The following is a 20,163-nucleotide window of genomic DNA, read 5'->3' on the forward strand; positions in this document are numbered from 1 at the left end:
AGATTGACCAAAATACACTGTGGAGGGGAGCAGTGGGCAAGATAGGAGGGTTCTGCTGCGCCATGTGGGTAGCTCCCTGGCTGGGAATCGAACTTGTGCTGCAGTGGCTGCAGATAGCTTCATAGGTTGTGTCTTAACCCCTGCGCCACCAGGGAGGCCCCCTCATTTGGCAAAAGTTTTAATAAACTTACAGAAGTATAATTTTCGATGCATGTGTACAACCATGCGGTCACCTCCCAGTTAAGACATAAAACATCTACAAAAGTTCCCTCAATTGGCATACAATTATGGTTCCTTCCAGAGGGTAACCACTATCTTAACTTCTCCCAGCATGGATTAGTTTTCACTTGTTCTTGAACTCTGTGTGACTAAGAGTATAATATTGTGATGTCCACTGGAGAAAGCTGGGCATATAATTGGTGTGGGGAGAGACAGATGATCAGTGTTACCTCCTTTCAGAGAAAGTCCAGAATGAAATGGCAACCCTAAGAAGGAGTTTTATATAGATGGAACCAAACAGCATATTTAATCTTTTATTTCTGCTGTCCTTATTCAAGCTGTTGTTTTGCAATTTGCAAAATTTACCCGTTTTCTGTGGATTTGTAGTTTGTTCTTTTTTTAAGTGATGTGTCATATTCCAAAGAGAATAACCAAACAGCTAATAAGCATATGAAAGGGTATTCATATGATTAGGTGATTAGGGAAATGATTGGTGATTAGGGAAATGCAAATGAAAACTACACTGTGATATCAGAGTGAATAAATTTTTCAAAAGATTAACAATACCAAGTGTTTGTGAGGATGTGGAAAAACTTGAAACTGTATACATTATGAGTGGAAGTATAAAATGAAAGAATTCCTTGGGTCACAGAGTAGTTAACAAGTGTCCAGTTTCATAACCATTCTGAGCATAATGTTAGACTGATAGAAAAAAAACAAATATAATTTAAATGTAGCCCTGAAGATATTAGTTGAGAGAATGAATATTGGAGTCAGCATGACCCTATCTGAATCCCAAGTCTTATTAACTGTGTCATCTGGAGCAAGTCCTGATCTCCTAATCTCTGTAAGGCTTGCGCACAGTGCAAACAATCATGCACCACCGAAAGAGGCTTTTTTTTATTATTTTTTTATTTTTTACATCATTTGTTTATTTTTAAACAATATTTGCTTCCCACCCCCCTTAGGTGTAGTCCCCATAAAACTTCCTTCCCCAAGGCACCTGTGCACCATCACCTCAGTCCCCTGTGCTCCTCCCTCCCTCCCTCTGATCCCTCTCCTGCCCTTCAGGATGTCTCTGATTTGTAATTGTCTGTTTTTGCTTTGTTGTGCTTTGTATTGTTATTTTTTTTTACACTGATGTTTTATTTGGTTCCCCTATATTGCTGCTGGAAGTGAAACCATCCATTTTTTTTTTTCCCTTCTGGCTTATTTCACTGAGCATAATTCCTTCCAGCTCCATCCACGTTGCTGCAAATGGCATGAGTTTATCTTTTTTGATTGCTGAATAATAGTCCATTGTGTATATATGACACATATTCTAGATCCAGTCATCTATTTTTGGGCATTTGGGTTATTTCCAGGTTTACCTGTTGTAAATAATGCTGCAATAAACATAGGTGCACAGATGTTCTTTTGAATCAATGTTTTTGTGTCCTTTGGGTAGATCACTAGGAGTGGAATTGCTAGGTCATATCGTAGATCCATTTTTAATAGACTGAGGAACCTCCAGACAGCTTTCTGTAGTGGTTGGACCAGTTTGCACTCCCACGAGCAGTGCAGGAGAGTTCCTTTTTCACCACATCCTCGCCAACATTTGTTGTTGCTAGTTTTTTTGATATGTGCCATTCTCACTCGTGTAAGATGGTATCTCAAAGTAGTTTTGATTTGTATTTCCCTGATTATAAGGAATGTTGAGCATTTTCAAAAGAGGCTTTTTAATACCTGGATGTGAGGGTAAATGTGAAGTGTCCAGCACAATGACTGGCACAGAGGTGGCTTTAAATCAATGCAATTCATTATTATCGTTGTTAGAATGTTCACTGTCAAATGTTGTACAAAAATGAGCACCGATGTAAGAAAAAAATACATAAATTAATAAAGAAAATATTCACCATCTAATGAGGAGGAAAGACAAATCACAACTAATTACAAGTATAAAACAATAATTAAAAAATCTTAAAATAGAAGCAAAAATGTGCCTGAGTAGAATGTGCTTCGGGACAGAAAGAGATTCATTTGGGCTAGAAATTCTAGTAAGATTTTGGATAGGATTTGTAGAGAGTAGGTGGTCTCAGCATAGGAAACAAGAACTGAAACTCTAATTCTAATGATCAACTAGTGAAGAAGCAACATGATGTAGTTGAAAAGAGCATCCACTTTGAAATTCTACAGTCTTAGATTTGAATCTAGATTCCGCCATTTTATTAGTTATAAAATTTTGGAAAAGTAATTTAACTTTTCTAATGCTTAGTTTCATCATTTGGCAATGATACTTCTTATAAAAGAAATTTTTATCAGAGACCTAGCCCCAAACCAATTACTCAACACACAGATTTTAACCCTCACATTAAATAAGTGAAAAACTAAGGATTCACAAATGCTGCACCTCTTGGGATAAGGTTGGGATTCTTTCAAAAAGGCAACCTCATGTCCAATCTGATAACATTTTTCTACACCAATGCCGGGCCAAATTACGATGGTTATAAGACACTTTGAGAATCTAGGTGAGGGGTGGGGCCGGAACTTCAAGAGTCCCTAAGACCCCCCAAAAGCACAAACAAAGGAACTGCCCGGACCCCAGGGCTCCCAATGAAGAACTGAGCACCAGATGAAAATCATTAACCAGTCATCAAAAGCAAGTCTCTTAATATCTCACTCCCATTACCCGCTATTTAATTTTGATAGACTAGGAAGGGGAGCCTTGAAGCAAAGTGTGAGAGTTAACCTGGTTAAAGAAACAAAACATTTCTCTGCGATGGCATTTATTCTCATGCAAACAGCTCACCTAACCTCAAGCACTGCTAATGCAGTGCTACCTCTGCTCTTCCTGCAGCCTGCTGGCTGATTCACAAGAGCCCCTTCTAGCAAGCTTCAGCAGGTGGTCTTGTATGCTTGTCAGTAAGTGCTCATGGAGTCCTTTGTCAACCACCTGCTTGCCACCCACACAGTTCCCTTTCCCACTACACTCAGGTGTCACCCTCACATTGCCAAAGGTCAGATAAAGGAATTAAAAAAAATATTTCCCCAGTCCATTAAACACTGTGAATTAAAAGCCTAAATAGTCCATATCATGAGATTTTGATATACAAAAAATGATATATTATTACCTGAAATTTCTTCAGATGCAGCAATATCATTTTTTACAATGCTGCCTTTGAATCAATGCTGATTAGAAAATTATCAATAAACCTGATTACCAATAATAGTTTGTTTCCAATATCATCCATCAGCATCATGCTGTTCCTTATTCATTCATTTCCCCCTGCCTACCATTCCATTTTCTGCCCATCTCTGTGTCTAAGAGGCTTATTCCTGTAGACCCCACTGGTTTAGTCAATAGAAAGCACAGAATGGAATCAGATTTCTAGCTGTCACTGCCTCCCTTCAACTACAGTTCGGTCAAGTGGTCTCAACACCAAGAATCCAGCTTTCACCGGGCTCCATAATACAATTTCCTCTCCTTGCCCCTTCAGGACTAAGGGTGATAATAATATCCCATTGTTGCTAGTCCCTGTGTGTCTCAGCATCCATAATTAGCTTCCTAGTCCCATCCTCTGAACAATCCTTTGATGGATCTGTGAGGCCACCTAAGTTGGATTCTGAGTCTCATGACATAGTCATCTTTAACATCAAGTCTATGACTATTATTTGTAGATTGCTCCTCATGTACCAAACACTGTAATGAGTACGTCATCAACCTCAACTCATCCAACATTCAATTTGCTCCATGAGGAAAGTATTATTTGAAAGATGAGAAAGTACACTTGGCACTTTTAAGGATCTTATCTTGTTACACACTAGTAAGTGCCGGAGTCAGATCTTTCTGCTTCAGAGTCTCTACTTAACTGCTGCCAATCAATCTCCTATGCTCTCTATGTCAGAATCATCTGGAATATTTGTTACAAATTCAGATTAGAGAACCCTACCCAGAGCCCTCTATTGAGGAAAACAGCTATAGGTTTTGACCAGAGCGGTGAAGTTGACTCAGGGTCATTTCCTGATACAAGGGAAATAATTGCATAGGTTAACTGACAACCTCTGTGTAGACAGGCAATAAAACTCTGACCAACATGAACAACAGTAATAAGCAAGACCGATCTAACTTTTTATCTCTTCTAAATTTAAATGGAAAATTCCAAGGAAATTGCTGAAGAAGTACATGGAAGAGAGAAAAGAAAACCCAGAAAGAGGAGCAAGCAATGAGAGAGTGACATGGCCACCCTGATGGTGGCACAGCAACCAGTCATGTGGCAATAAAGTAGCATGTCCCTGAAGCCACCTTGAAACCCAAATAATGACTATTCTTAGCTTCTTTTGAGCTTTGGTTTCTCTCACCCATCAACTCGCCAGTGTTCTAAGTAATTGCTGGTCATGTCTTCGCTGAACCAGAGTCATTTGGCTGAATTGATACGTGCTCTAGTTTTTACAGAAAGAGCTCTGAGCTAACACAAGTGAAATAACCTCCCCACTAATCTTTCTGCATTTTACACTGTTCACCTCTTTACACTATTATCCACATAAGAGTGAATTTTCCCAAACTATAAATCTATATTAACCTCCTTGCTAAAAACCCACAAATGGTTCCCTATTCTTTTTTTCTAAAACGATTGCAATTAAATAGAATACTAGAATGTTTATTATTTTTAGTTTCACTTTATTTTTTATTTTAAGGATTTATTTATTCATGCATACAGGAACTTGGGTACAGCCAGATGCGCGGGAGGGTGAGAGAACTTGCCAGAGACAGCGGGGAATAGAACAGGCAGACCGATGGAAAACACTGCTGAGGGGAGCAGCGGGCGCGACAGGAGAGGTCTGCCATGCCATGTGGGCATCTTCATGGTCGGCCAGGATCGAACCCATGCTGTGTGGAGGCTATGGACAGCTCCACAGTGCTGCGCTCAACCACCTGAGCCACCAAGGGAGGCCCAAGTTTCCCTATTCGTTTGACAAAGTGAAAATTCCCCATGGTGGCCTACACGTTCCTGCATGATCTAACTGCCAGGCCCCCTCTCCAGCAAGTGGAGCCCCACTTCCCTCAGCCTCTCTGATCCAGCAACACTGGCCTTCTCTTACTCCCTCCTTTCATTGGGCTTAATACAAGCTCTATTAGTTACTGTTCCTTGCCACTTCACTTACGCACTCCTCCCACTAATCATTGAACACCACTTCCTCATGGGGGTGCTCCCTGATTTCCTTGGTTAATATCTGTATCTCCCCACAGATACAACTCCTTGTGTGATTACTTGATCAATATCTGTCCTTCTCACCAAGCTCACTGAAGTCAGGATCCTGCTCTCAGTTTGCTCACTGTTGTGTGCCCCACACCTTGTAGAGAGCATGCCCCACAGTGGGCACTCAAATATTTGTCGACTACATGTATGATTTCATGTCTACATACAATAACGCCAGGGGGAAGCTCACACAAAGGGGCCATTCTGTAGCAGTCATGGTGTGGAGGACAATAGTAACAGTAGTCAAGTGACCATTGCTTAGGAGCAACCCACACACAACAGAAGCCCGGAGTATGTGTGGCTGTATGCACAGTACCCAGGACCAAGTTCTCCACTTGGAAGGGGAGCCCCATCCTGCAGCCCCAACATCTACCTTAGCATCTAGGAAAATGCCCAAAAGGTCAGTGGCACTTGGCTCTCCTTTACTGAGTTTCATTTACGTTTGCAAGTGTATTTCTGAAAAGTTCATACCAGCAACCCTATAGCAAGTTGATATTGCAAGTTGATGCCCACCCCAATCTAGCTTTAAATTGAATTGGAAAAGCAAAGGGAATAAACCTGCTGCTTTGATTGCAAACTGAAAAGATAATACAAGAAACACAACAAAAACCTTAGCCTCTTGATAAACATGTGTAAGTCAAAATTGGTTAATGTTTTAAACTGTGTAACAGCCTTTCAAATGATCCATGACAGAGGGAAATTGCTTTATATTGCTCAAATATGTAAAATGATGGCTAATAAGTGAAAAGTGTTCTTCCTCATGAAATTCCCTATAGGGGACCAATTTTAGCTCAAAAAATTTTTTGAATACACAAGTACTAGGTGTTCTGCTAGGTCGGGGTGGGAGATGCGAGACAAACTGCATAGCTCTAGCCTTCAAGGGCCTCACAGACTAATGGAAGAGATTGTGGGAAATGAAAAATTCCACAAGCCACATTGCAAGTGTACATTGTACAAAATGAAAATATGACATTCTTTATCCTATGAAGGAGATAATAATGGTGTGGAGTTTTTAGAAAATCAAGAGGAGCTCTTCAAGAAAGTCATAAAAATCCAAAGTATCAGAGTCCAGTTTCCTAATTTTACAAATAAAATAATGAGTTACCCAAAGATGACGATCTCTTGACTACTTACTGTTAAAGCCATATCTTGAACTCCAAAGCTCCCTTGAAAGAGATGTCAAAGACATAGTCAAATTCTGTTGCTCTTACTGGATTTCTCAAAACCTCCTCAGTCATTGAGGTTTGAAATATCAAGCAAACTTTGATGTGCTCTTTAGAAGAACAAGATTTATAAGGGAGGGCCTCCCCGGTGGCGCAGCAGTTGAGCACTGGGCTGCGAAGCTGCCCACAGCTTCTGCAGCGCCGGTTTGATCCCCGGCTGCCAGCGAGGGTCCCACATGGCACGCAGACCTCTCCTGCCACTTTCTGTTCCCCTCAGCAGTGTACTTTGTCAATCATCCTGTTCTGCTCCCTGCTCTGACTCTGGTGAATTCTCTCACCCTGCCATGCTTCTGTACCCAGTGCTTATATAAATAAATAAATAAATCTTTAAAAAAAAAAAAAAAAGATGTATGGGCCTCCCCTGGTGGCGCAGTGATTGAGTGCTGGGCTGCGGGGCTGCCCGCAGCCTCGGCAGCACGGGTTAGTTCCCTGGCCGCCTGCGAGGGCCCCACAAAAAAAAAAAAAAAAAAAAAAAAAGGATTTATAAGGGAGCAAGTTTCATCTTCTTCCCTCCCATCTGGCCTCCTTCAATAGCTTCATACATTAGGTGCAATAACTTCCTCAACTGGAAATCTGATCGTGTCATTTCCTTCCTTTCAATGCCCTTAGCATACAAGGATGTAAGTAGGGCCAGAGCATGCTCTGGGCTCAGCATGCTCTGGTCAAACACTTCCTGCTATGTAACTGGCCAGCTATGATCAAGCACATCTTACCTTGCGACCAGAAAAGAAAGCAGTATGAAAGACAGATGTCTGCTCCACCAGAATGCTCAGGGAATGTTTATTGAAAATCAATTCATTTTAAAATGATTGTGTTGCTCTACCTTAGATGCAGATAACAATACCCAAATTCCCAGAGTCATTATGTTTCTTTCAATTTGTTGGCAGCGTTTCCATATCCAAACAACTGGCTTCAATAAAAGGTAAGTCCTGGGGTGATTGAGATATATGGTTTCTTCTTTACCATGACAGCATGCTGAGAGATAAATATAATAGGACTTTAAAGAATGCCAAAGATATAAGGGAATTTGTGGATAAATCATCAAACATTCATGATGTCCTTTTTTAAAGATTCAGGAACTGAGGTCCAGTAGAGAAATGAACTTCCCTAAACTAGACAGTCCATTAAAAACCAAATGACGGCCGGCGCTTGGGTCCCCTGACTCCTCATTCAATGCCTCCCCACCATGCCCAGGTGCCTGTCCATGGGCAGCATCCTCAGTGTTGCCAGAACAAGACTCTCAGCACCTGATTCCTGAAGGTTCAGTGGGGCTCAGAATGCCATCAATCCAACTGCCAGTGTTGATTGAGTGAAAACAGTGTAGCCAAATCCCCAATGTAAATATTCACCTTTAGAATTGAATTTTATAGTTAAATATCTTTAGAGCTGGCAATACTGCCATGGAAATAATGACATCTGAAAAAAAAAAAAAACCTCAAATAATTTTATCATTACTTATTCCAAAAAGGTGTGGCTTAAAATGTTTACTGAGTAACAGGCACAGCTGGCCAGTTGGCCAATATCTCCAAAACAGACTGTTTATATTAGAATTTCATTTAAATAAAGTCCATTTTGATGAAATAGCTATCTTTACACTCTCACAGCATGAGACTCATGATTTGTTTTACAATTTTCACATTTTCAGAGACTGTTAATAATTGTTCCTTCATATTTCTAATATAACTTCTTCCCTCTGAGAGGCTGAGGGGGAATTGTAACTCTATCACTCTCACTGATACACACACACACACTTCTAGTATCAGACCCCTAACAATGGGCTATTGGGTCACACTTAGTCCCATGGCTTAAAAAGCACAGGACAAAACATGGTTTCTCTTCCCAGAATGTGTTTTATTTAATGATGACTGATTTTTAAAGTCATGAAATAGAAGTCAATATGAACACATATTTTCTCTGCTGGGTACTGGCACTCATGCATTAAACACTGTAGAGGTAGGAATTGCGGATGAGTATATTATTTGTCTCTGGAATCCAAGCAGTTTTGTAGTGGAAAATCTTGACGAGTACTGGACTCTTGAGGAAACTACTGAACTAGAGAGAAAAGAGCAGGAGACCTAGTTTTAGTTCTGCCATACATGATGAATGTAAATTTGGAAACATCACTTCTCTTCTGGAAGACTTCATTTCTTCACTTGCAAAAATAACTAATATAATGAAAAGTTCAAAATAATGTGATTTGACATCTTGTTGTACTGAGGACTGTTTCCCTCACACAAAACTGTCAGGAACTCACTAGATCAAAATTTGATGTTAAGTATTTCATGTTCCACAAAAAGTGAGGAAAAAGGCATAAAATTTTTTTTGAAGTTCTGGTTAGTTGGTTCAACACACGGATATTGCAGCCTACAACACACAGAGCCTGACAAGAATGCAAAGATGAATAAGATGCAATAACTACCTTTAAGGAATGTGCGGTCTGAAGCCACACTCCCCAGTATGGGAGACACAAGCCACATGTAGATATTGAGCTTTTGGAAAGTGATTCATTTGAATTGCAATGTGTTATCAACTACATGGATACTATAGGTTATAGTTTAGAAACTTAGTAGGAAAAAAAGCACAGCATCGCAATAATTTGTTTATTTTTTTCCCTCAATTCTTTTCTCTATTTTTAATTTTTTTAATATTTTATTTTATATAATTCTTACATCATTTTTCATTTTTGCACAATGTATGCATTTTCATTTTGGTTATATTCCCCATACAATTGCACCCCCCCTTATTTTGACCCTAATCCTTCCTCTCCCCGCTCCCAACCCCGTAGTGTGTCTGGTTTATAGTTGCTTGTTGATTTTGATTTTTCCTTTGTATTAATTAGTCTTTTTCCTGTCCCTTATTTAGGTTTTCTAAATTCCTGCTATGAGTGAGACCATCCGGTATTTCTCTTTTTCTTTCTGACTTAATTCGCTGAGCATGATCCCTTCTAACTCTATCCATGTTGCTGCAAGCGGCATGAGTTTATCTTTTTTGATTGCTGAGTAATATTCCATTGTGTATATGTACCACATCTTCTTGATCCAGTTGTCTATTTTTGGGCAATTTGTTTATACTGATCACATATTGAAGTGAAAATATTTTTGCTATATTAAGTTAAGGAAAACATACCACTAAAAGTAATTTTATCCATTTCTTTTTTACTTTTTTAATGTAACTGCTGGAAAATTCTCAGTTATAATTATGATTTGAATTACAATTCTTTTGGATAACATCGATTGAGGGGGAATTTTAGACAGATGAACAGAGAGCTCCAGTACAAGTGTTATAAGTTTATGTTTGGAAAAGTAGAGAAACACAAAGAAGGGACATGTTGCCAAGTCTGGGTTTTGGGGAAAATTTCTACTACCTGAAAAACAGCTTCTGCGGGCAGTGTACAGTATGTTGAGGAATCAGAACTGCTGTGTGACTTTGGGCAAGATAATTAACTTCTCTGTGCCTTGGTTTCCTCGTCTGTAGAGATGATACTTGGGCCTACCTCAGAGGGTTGATGCAAGAATTAAATAAGTTGAAACATGTACAATTTTGGGAGGAGTGGCTCCCACAGAGAATATAAGCTCCATAAAAAGCCATCACTCTTGTCCACCAAGACGAAAGCTCCAGAAGATCAAGGATTGTTCTTTTGATATTATTCATGGCTTTATTCCCAGAACTCTCAAAGGGTCTGGCAATAAATACTCACCAGAAACTATTTGTAAATATAACCTAGTGTGTAAGAAACTAGACACAGTTCAATGTTGGGGTTTTGTAAATAAATTCATCACTTAAAGTCCAATTCTATACAGCTCAGTATTATTAAAGCATAAGAAGTGAAGTAGGAAGTCTCTGGAGAGGCCAACATGAAGTGGCCTGGTTTAACGCCCTCCCCAACACCCCATTCCACAGGCAAAAGAGCCGATAAAAGGCACGAAAAGAGAAATGTCAGTCCTTTGCATTTTTTATGCCACTTAGTCCTTTTCAATCTGCTTTCACATATTCTCTCACAACTCTGTGAGGCAGACAGGTCAGAAATTAGGAGGCAACATGCTGGGTTTATTAAGAGAAGAACCCAACCATGAAAACAGGAAAGCAAACGCTTTGCAAAGTATCATCAGTGTTGGTGGGATAACCAGAGCTCCTTGTCATCCTTTATTTTTGATATTTTTCTAATTCTGTTTTTGCAATGAGCATATGCTACCTCATAGTCAGGGAAAATGCATGCTGTGTTTAAGAGGATGGAGGAGAAGGGAGGGATGTTGGCTAGTCCAGATGGTGTCCCAGTCTGGGGGACTGTCAGACCTGAACTTCACCAGAGACTTCGATGATGCCTGGGCCCACAGCGCTGGTGGAGACACCCTCAGAATGAGGGAGTCCAACGTAGAAACCCTTTCCTTAGTCTGTAAAGTCAGACATACTTTCAGGTCTTTCTTCTGCCACTTCTGAGCAACCTAACTTTAAGGTTCTTAATCTCTCCATATGTCAGTTTCCAACATGAGAAATGGAGACTAACTAGTACCCACCTTCTGGTTTTACTAAAGAGTATATAAAATTATGTTAGAAAGCTACCTGGCACACAGCAAACGAGAACGTTACCTGTTGCTATTTGCAAGCTCACGCACAGCTTAGAACCCTACCTTTCCTCAGCAGATACAGAATATAGACTCCACAAGAGCAAGACTTTGTTTTTTTCATTGATGAATCCTCAGAGTAAACTGAGCCTAGCGCATAGTAAATGCTCTACTGCTGAACAAGAGAATGAAATTACAGCTTGAAAATCAAGGCCTGGTGAAGTGAGGTGTTTACCCAAGATCACATGGCAAGCAAGTACTAAATCTCATCCTAGATCTACTAATTCTAATTATTCCTGAAGGAATTTTTGTTGTTCACTGATTAAAGGTCCAGGATCAGAGATCTCCTTGCCCCACTCCCAGATAAGGGACAAAGAGCACAGGACAGGACCACAGTGACATACATTTTCAACCCTGCTCCCCAGCCTTCCCTTGGAAAATATAGCCCCAGTTCTGGGTAGGGTTATTTGGAGCCTAATCTCATTGTTGTTTATTTTTTCTCTCACAGCTCTGAGGAAGGGCTCAGATCTGGAAAAAGCCATTGCCACCTTAGCTCTGATATTCAGAAATTCTTCAGACCCTGATGGTAAACTTGAGAAAATGACTGCCAAAAATCTGCTACAATCCCAATTTAGGAATTTCACAGAGGTAAGAGAATGTACAGGCCCACAAAGACAGGGGCCATGCCATCGAGGCTGGCCCGTGGAGCCAATAACTCCAACTCAAGGGGACTGTCAGATATTATTCATGTGTTTCATTCAACAAATGTGTACTGCACACCTGCCACATGCCATATGAGCACTGAGGTTAACGCAATGAACAAGCTAACAAGAGAGGTGCTGGTAAGGTAATTTGAAATATTAAAGAGCAGGGAATGCAGTGAAAGAGTAAATTTGTCTTGGGGCAGGTGGTCAAAGAAGGACTCCTGGACAGTTAAGGTATAGCTTAAATAAGAATAATGTCCAAGAATTAGCAAGACAAGGGGGTTGAGAATGGTGGCAAAGCCAGACCATAAAGGAGGGCAAAGACTTGGGAGGGCTGGTAAGTAGTTGGTGAGAAGGGGAGGAAAGCAGGCAGCAATGGGAGAGGAGACTGGGGAGGCGGGGAGAAGCCAATTCTTAAAGAGGGCCAGAGGAAGTCAAATATGGTTTCTAAGGCCAAGACAAGATGCCAGCTTTGGTGCGAGATGAGACTGGGGTGAGGGTCAAGGGCAGGACAAAATACAGGAAGCAATCTACAGAGGTGGTTCATGGTGATTTAGACTAGAGTAGTGAATGTGAAGGGGTTTTGAAGGTGAAATAAACAGGATCTGATCATAAATTGGCTATGATGACTGTAGGACAGGAGGTACAAATAATGATACCTCATTTTCTAACTGTGAGAAAAAATTAATGGTGTTTCCATTCCCAGAGAAGAGAAAGAAGAGATTCAGCCAATTTCTTAGTCCTGACCTTAGAACTCTGGGTAGAATTGGAGAGGGGAGGAGATGAGGCATTCCACTAGGGTGTGTCAATTTTAAAATGTGCATGAAACATTTGAGAGGAAAAACTCAGACAACTACAGGGTACCCCTTACCTCCCAAGGTCAGAATAAAGTTCTCAAAACTCAAAATATAGAAATAAAAGTTAGCAGCATACAAATCATCACTGAAGAAGGAAGTGACCTAAAGAATCTAAAGGTATGTTTCTCAATCTTCAGTCATTTAAACACCATTTTCATTTTTTTCTCTATCTGCCTATAGCCTATAATTTCCTTGAGCCTTTTCTTTAAATTAGCCCTCTATTCAAATAAATTGCTATGTAATGCTTTATTAGCATTCTAAATGTAAATTCAATGGCTAAAAGTGGAAGGGTGTAAAATAATAATAAGACTATGAATTCTTACTTAATATTTATTTTTGTATTGCCTAAAGTTACATTCTCTTAGCAGTATGTATTCTTAGTTTGGGAAAGAATGGCTCAGGGAAAATATGTAAAAGGAAAAGAGTCTCATGCAGAGCCTAACCAGTCAATATTTATTGGTAGTAGAGCAAGAACAAAAACTTAAAAGGAAGCAGACTGGAAGGCTCTGTGTGTATTATGGGATATTAAAACATCAGTGTTGTAAGTCCATTAAAATGTACATGTAGTTTTAGCATGCTACTGTTAAATAAGGTCATTTACAGGGGAAAACAGACTCAAGGGTACAACTTCCTTGAATATGAATATTTCAGAAACATGTGTATGAAATCAAGTTCTTTTACATTCCACATAAAATTATTATTTTTTTAAAGATTTATTTATTTATTTATACAAGCACTGGGTACAGTCAGAAGCGCGGGAGGGTGAGAGAATTCACCAGAGCCAGAGTGGGGAGCAGAGCAGGCAGAAGGACCGAAGTACACTGCTGAGGGGAGCAGAAGGTGGCAGGAGAGGTCTGCGCGCCATGTGGGACCCTCCTCTGGTGGCCGGGGAGCAGCCGGGGATCGAACCGGCACTGCAGAGGCTGCGGGCAGCTTCGCAACCCAGCGCTCAACTGCTGCACCACCAAGGAGGCCCACATAAAATTATTTTTTTAAAAACACACTAATTTTATAGAAACAGAGTAGAATGCTAGTTCCCAGGGGCTGAAGGGTAGGGGAAAGTTGATAAGGTCAAAGGTACAAATTTTCAATTGTTAAAATAAGTGTTGAGAATCTAATTACAACCTGATAACTTTCAATAACAATGTTGTTATTATATATTTGAAAGTCTCTTAGAGTAGATTTTTAATATTCTTGCCAAAAATAAATAAATAAAAGAGGTGAGGTAATGGATGTGTGTGAATTATCCTAATTTGGAAAGTATTCTACAATGTGTATCAAAGTATCACATTGTACACTTCAAATGTTTACACTTATATTTCTGTTATTTCTCAATAATTTTTTAAAAAGTGTATTGGAGCGAAAAAGATTATATAGTGTTATATGCCAAAGAGTGACTGGAAAGAAATATTATTAATAATAGCTATCTTTCAGTAATGGTGAAATTAGTTATTTTTAATTCTCCTTTTAAAATATTATTTTCTAATTGAATATGTTTCTATGGCGCATGTATTATTTTTGAAAAGCTTTAGTTTAAAGTGTTTTTTTTCAATCAGAAATATCAAGCAGAATTTGAGGAAATAAAAATTTCTGAAGAGTCTTTAAAGAAAAGATGGGTGAATTAATCCTATAACATCTGCCTCCATCTGAGGTCAAAAGAAATGACATATCCCAGAGAGAAAAAGGGCCCTTGTTGAGGGACGTGGCAAATGCCCAGTGAGTTTTTAATAAGTGTGAAAATGAGGACCTAGAGCACGGATCATCTTCAAGTAATCATCATCCCTCTGAGAACAGCAGAGGCAAAAATTTAAGCCAACATCATTAGGAAAGACACCTTCAGCCTCCATGTCAGCCTCCATCTTAGGTGAAACCCAAGAACGGCAGCCAAATTCTGGACCCCTGGCAGCAGACACCCCCAGACCCTAGTGCAATCATACCCTCACTCAAGGTGAAAAATGAGTAGCACCCAATGCACAGACTGTATTTCAGGGACTGGAGCAACGGCCCACCCCAGGGCTTGACTCGATATCATTGGTGATAGCTTAACTCCAATGGGCACACTTGTAATGTCAGAAGGCTGCCTTGGGCCAGAGGTCCCACTCAGCAAGCTTTCCTAAGGCAGGCACAGATCTGTGAGTCTGTGGCAAAAGACAGCAGCACCTTCTTTACTGAGTGAACTTGTCCTGAAATACCCTGGTGGAATTTTCTGGTAAACTGAGCTGAACCTTTAGGATGAAGTCTGAGTTCTAAGGGGAATATCTCCTGTCTCATAAGCCTACCCATGATTTGGAGGATCTTAACACTCATCGCCAGTCAGATATGATAAACTTTAGCACACTAGGCATTGCTAAAATACTAAAGCAAGATGGCTGGTCAGGCACTCAGAAGACTGGGCCTCAGTCAGTTCTTGCTCTTATAATACACACAGAAAAAAGAGCAGAAACCCACCGTCTCTCTAACCTTTGAGCAAACTGTGTATCTTTTATGCCAATGAAGTGCTCTTGGAACTGAAGTTCTCTTGGAGGGAGACTGACAGAGTGCCTTTCCCCTTCTCTGTCAGGTGGGACTTCTTTTTTTTTTTATTCATTTTTTAAAATATTTTACATCATTGTTCATTTTTAAACAATCTTTACTTCCCCCCCACCCCCTCAGGGGTAGTCCCCATAAAATTCCCTTCCCCAATGCACCCTTGCACCATCACCTCAGTCCCCTATGCTCCTCCCTCCCTCCCTCTGATCCCTCTCCCTCCTCCTCCCCTGCAGGATGTCTCTGATATATAATTGTCTGTTTTTGCTTTGTTGTGTTTTGTACTGTTATTATTTTTTTATACTGATGTCTTATTGGGTTCCCCTATATTCCTGCTAGAAGTGAAACCATCTGATATTTTTCTTTTTCCTTCTGACTTATTTCACTGAGCATAGTTCCTTCTAGCTCCATCTATGTTGCTGTGAATGGCATGAGTTGATCTTTTTTGATTGCTGAATAATATTCCATTGTGTATATATGCCATATCTTCTTGATCCAGTCATCTATTTTTGGACATTTGGGTTGTTTCCAGGTTTTACCCATTGTAAATAGTGCTGCAATAAACACAGGGGTATAGGTGTTCTTTTGAATCAATGTTTTTGCATCCTTTGGGTAGATCCCTTGGAGTGGAATTGCCAGGTCGTATGGTAGCTCCATTTTTAGTAGACTGAGGAACCTCCAGACAGCTTTCCATAGCTCTTCCAGACCAGTTTGCACTCCCACCAGCCATGTAGGTGGGACTTCTTGAGAACAAATCCAGAGAAACAAGACTGTAAAAGGAATGTATCATCATTCCAAAGTGCCTCACCCATTGTTGTCAAGGATTTTTACAGCTAGCACACAGCTGAGCATTTGCGGTTGGACTAAATGCAAACACAGCTCAGTATAATGTTGAATCAAATAACGTTTTCAATGTCACGTGGGAAGGTATTTCTCAAGCTGTGGTTGGAAATTGCAAAGTCTCTCTGTTTATGTACTCTTTATATGCTCTCTTTCTGTCTGTTTATGAGGGCTATGAAGAGTCTTAGATGTGATTTATGATCAAGCAAAATGCTGAATCATCTTCCAAAGCACATGTTTTCTTTTAGCATATTTTATTACATGTTTCTAGATCATCTTATTGTTTAGTGGAACACATAATGGGCAACTTCCATAACAAAGAGTTCATATTTTGAAAATCTGAAAACATAGCAATATCTGTGTTTATAGAGAGGTGGTTAGCTTAGCCGTCAGAATTTGGGCTCTGGAATCAGGTAGCCACAACTATGAATCCTGGCTCCTCCCAACAGCTGCTTTGCTTGGGCCCAGGTACTTCATTCTCATGAAGTCTTGACACTACACTTGTAGAGAGGCCATAATTAATAGCACATTCTGAGGAAGGTCACTGTGACCTTTCAATGTGGTAACCCGTGAAAAGATTTCACTGGAGATCAACTGGTAACACTGGGAGCAACGACATGTTATTATTAATGACATATTTATTATTGCTTATTTAGTATTTATTATTATCTGCAGGACCAGGTTGGCACAGTGAATTAGGTTTTTATGTTCTTTGTTCTCACAGGGACAAGAAACCAAACCAAAATACAAGGAACTTCTTTCTGAACTCGACGAGCACACAGAAAATAAGCTTGATTTTGAGGATTTCATGATCTTGATCTTAAGCATCACTATAATGTCAGATTTGCTACAAAACATATGGGGTGTTAAAATTATGAAATAAACAGCCTAAAATATGTAGTTAGACAAAATAATAGCAAAAGGAAGTACAGAGTGATTAAAGATTTTTCTGTTTTGTTTTTAATTAATTGAAGGTACTGCTCATGTACCTGGGACTGCCTGGGATGAATCTTATTGCTACTCTTCACACCCAATATAACTTCAAAACCTTATGCATACTTTTCAGAAATGTTCAAATAATGTGCTCTCTTTACAGTGTAATAGATTTGATACCACTGAATATCAAACTGCTTTTGCTGCATCAACAGTGACTTAAAGCAACTTCCTTATTGTAATTGAGTCACTCATTCATTTGTTCGTTCAAAGACATTTGCTGAGCTTTATTTGACACTACTTCTGAGAAGACAGTGGAGAACCAAAGAAATTCCTGGCCTCAGACAAGGCTGTAGAAGCCTAGCTGAACACAGATGAACACTCAACAACTAGCCGATCAATTGCATAGAGATTTTAGTTGCAATGATGATAACATAACAGGATGCTAAAAAGGCTATCACCAAACCTGGATTCAAAGGTCTGAGAAGCTTTAACTAGATTAAATTATCAAAACCAAACAAAGAAAAAAATTTAAAGAAAACTTTTTTTTTCCAAATAGTACTTTATTTTTTAAGATTTATTTATTTTTTATACAAGAACTGTGGTACAGGCCAGATGTGCGGGAGGGTGAGAGGATTCGCCTGAGACAGAGTAGGGAACAGAACAGGCAGACGACTGAAATACACTGCTGAGGGGAGCAGCGGGCAAGACAGGAGAGGTCTGCTGCACCATGTGGGCATCTCTGTGGCCAGCCAGGATTGAACCCGCGCTGCAGAGGCTGCGGACATCTTCACAGTGCGGCGCTCAACCACTTGCACCACCAGGGAGGCCCTAAAGAAAACTTTTAATGTCCTGTTTTCAAAGTCTTCTTTGCCTGGAATTGAATGGGAGAGAAGATACTTTCATGTTTGTTTGTTTGTTTGATTTTTAGCAAATATGGGGCTCATATTATGTGCCAGGTATTGTTTTAGAGGCTTTACAGATATTAACTCATTTAACCTCATAACTACCTATGAGGTATCATTATCACCTTACAGATGAGGAAACTGAAACACAGAGGTTTTGGTTTTCCCAAAGTCACACACTGGCAGGCTTAAGAGTTCTCTGCCCTCTCCGTGGGTGTTGTTAATTTTGTTTTAATATTAGATTTCATTGTGGGAAATAATATTATAACTCAACAAAAATAACTGTGTACATTTCTAGCACTGTGCAAGAGAGTGGTACCAGCTGGGTCCTGGAGAACCATTTGGCATTCCTCAAATAGAACTCTGTGGGCTGCTTTCCGCCAAAGTCCTTTGTATCTTAGTTGCAAGTAGCTGAATACAGCAACCTTGGTGACCAAAGAAAAGGTCAAATCCACACCTTTCAGAGAAGGGAAAAAAAGAGATGCTGGCCAGTGGAGCGACGAGGAATCTTGGAGCCATTCCAACACTATGGGTGTCCAGTTAGAATTTTTGAAAATCCATCCCACATGGAAGTCACACTCCTTTGAAGAGGATATCAATTATAGTCTCTATTTTAGCCTGATGCAAAGAATAAAAACAGAGCCAAAGCATGTGAAGCATCAGTGACAGATAAATCAATGAGCATGATGCTAAGACACTAGAGCATATCAGTCTCCCTTCTAGATTCTAGTCCCACTACCTTAAAACAAAGGTGCCATCTTGAAAATATTAGTGGTCATAAAACATGAGATTATGTATGCAAATCTGTCTTGGGATCCTTTGGTTGCAAGAAGCAAAGCCCACTCAAATCTCATACACACACACACACACACACACACACACACACACACACACAAAGGGAAGTGTTATATTTATCACCAAGTTACTGGGGCATATAATGAAATAAAAGGGCAAAGAATATAATAATGTCCACAAACAAAGCAAAGCCAAGGTTTCACTCCTAGTTTTTCTTAAACGAATTGTTTTCTTACCTCTGCTTCTATCTGCATTTGGTCATCATTCAGCATATTTCTACTTCATTTCAAGCTCTACCTTATTTCTCTCTTGGATCTCTATCTCTTAACCAGTTCTTCTACTTCTTGACACAAGAGTCAATTCAGTGTCTCCATTGCTGACTTTACTTCACCCTTTAAGTGCTCATCAGACTTTCAATAGTATCGCAGTAGCCCCATTTCCATTTCCCAGGAGAGAGAACGTGATTATTTGAGTTTGGGTAGAGACTACTTCTGACATAGTTGTCCTACTTGTCTGTGGTCAGGCAGGAAAATAACGTGCCACTCAACGGGGACCATGGGAACTGACTGCAAAGTACATGAGCAGGTTCTGATGATTGACAGAGGAAATTAGATGGATCGCCAACAAAATCTATAACTTGGACTGGTAGGGCAATGTTACCTTCTTCTTAGGTCTGGGCTCAGCAAAAGTGTCCTGATGGAATAATCTCATTTATTATTCCAAGCGAAACCTTTCTCGCATTGTCACTGTGCTAAAGGAGCTAACCTGCATCTCTCTGGGAAGTTATTTCTGTAATTAAATATAGTTAAAATATTCCTATACACGAGCTGTGCGCAACCCTTGCAATTTGGTGAGCATGACAGAAACATACCCAGTCCTAGAACCCCTAATTTTCTTTATTTCAGCATCTAAAAATGGGTCCAACTATGAGATCAGGATTGTGCTTTAAATAGTCCTTTGTAAAAAAGATAGTAAGGACTGGCAGAAAACCAGGAGGAGTCCTACTTATCAGCTGACTTTCGGCATTAGTAGAACTAATGAGGGCTCTTGGGGAACCCCAGCTTCTGAGTCTAGCAAAGGCAGGTCCAGTCCATGAACTGGGGAGACAGTAATGCAGGGAATGCAGCCTTGAAAAATTTGTTGCATCCATCTCCTTTCCCCTAATTTCAATCTAAGATATACGGATTCAGATTTCTCTTTGTTCCTTTGGCAACGAGGCTTTGAAATAGTCAAATTCTGGGTTTGGCGTGGTATAAAGTGGGGTCCCGGCAAGCTGTCTACCCTAGCGCATTGAGAAATATTTAGCATGCCTTTCACTTACATTTTTTTCAGTAACTTATCCCCAATTCTGAATCTAAGAAC

The 20,163-nt window shown here is 39.9% G+C and overlaps 1 protein-coding gene across 1 annotated transcript; it reads left to right on the top strand.

Moving 5' to 3' along the window:
* Nucleotides 1-5,749: 5,749 nt before the first annotated feature.
* On the top strand, nucleotides 5,750-17,098 carry SNTN (sentan, cilia apical structure protein). Its single transcript, XM_037520658.2, has 4 exons — nucleotides 5,750-5,856; nucleotides 7,567-7,601; nucleotides 11,750-11,889; nucleotides 16,893-17,098. Exons 1-4 carry the CDS (start codon nucleotides 5,750-5,752, stop codon nucleotides 17,049-17,051), a joined length of 441 nt encoding a protein of 146 aa, XP_037376555.1. The 3' UTR covers nucleotides 17,052-17,098.
* Nucleotides 17,099-20,163: the final 3,065 nt, after the last annotated feature.

Source organism: Talpa occidentalis, unplaced genomic scaffold (genome assembly GCF_014898055.3).
Source record: "Talpa occidentalis isolate TD23 unplaced genomic scaffold, MPIMG_talOcc4v2.1 talOcc4.10, whole genome shotgun sequence".
Classification (NCBI taxonomy): domain Eukaryota; kingdom Metazoa; phylum Chordata; class Mammalia; order Eulipotyphla; family Talpidae; genus Talpa; species Talpa occidentalis.

Bases quoted from the DNA above. Each gene is read 5' to 3' on its own strand.
- SNTN (XM_037520658.2), top strand. From the start codon at position 5,750: ATGTGTGGCTGTATGCACAGTACCCAGGACCAAGTTCTCCACTTGGAA. The intron at 5,857-7,566 runs GTCAGTGGCACT...ATTTGTTGGCAG, and splicing joins TCTAGGAAAATGCCCAAAAG to CGTTTCCATATCCAAACAAC. The intron at 11,890-16,892 runs GTAAGAGAATGT...TTGTTCTCACAG, and splicing joins AATTTAGGAATTTCACAGAG to GGACAAGAAACCAAACCAAA.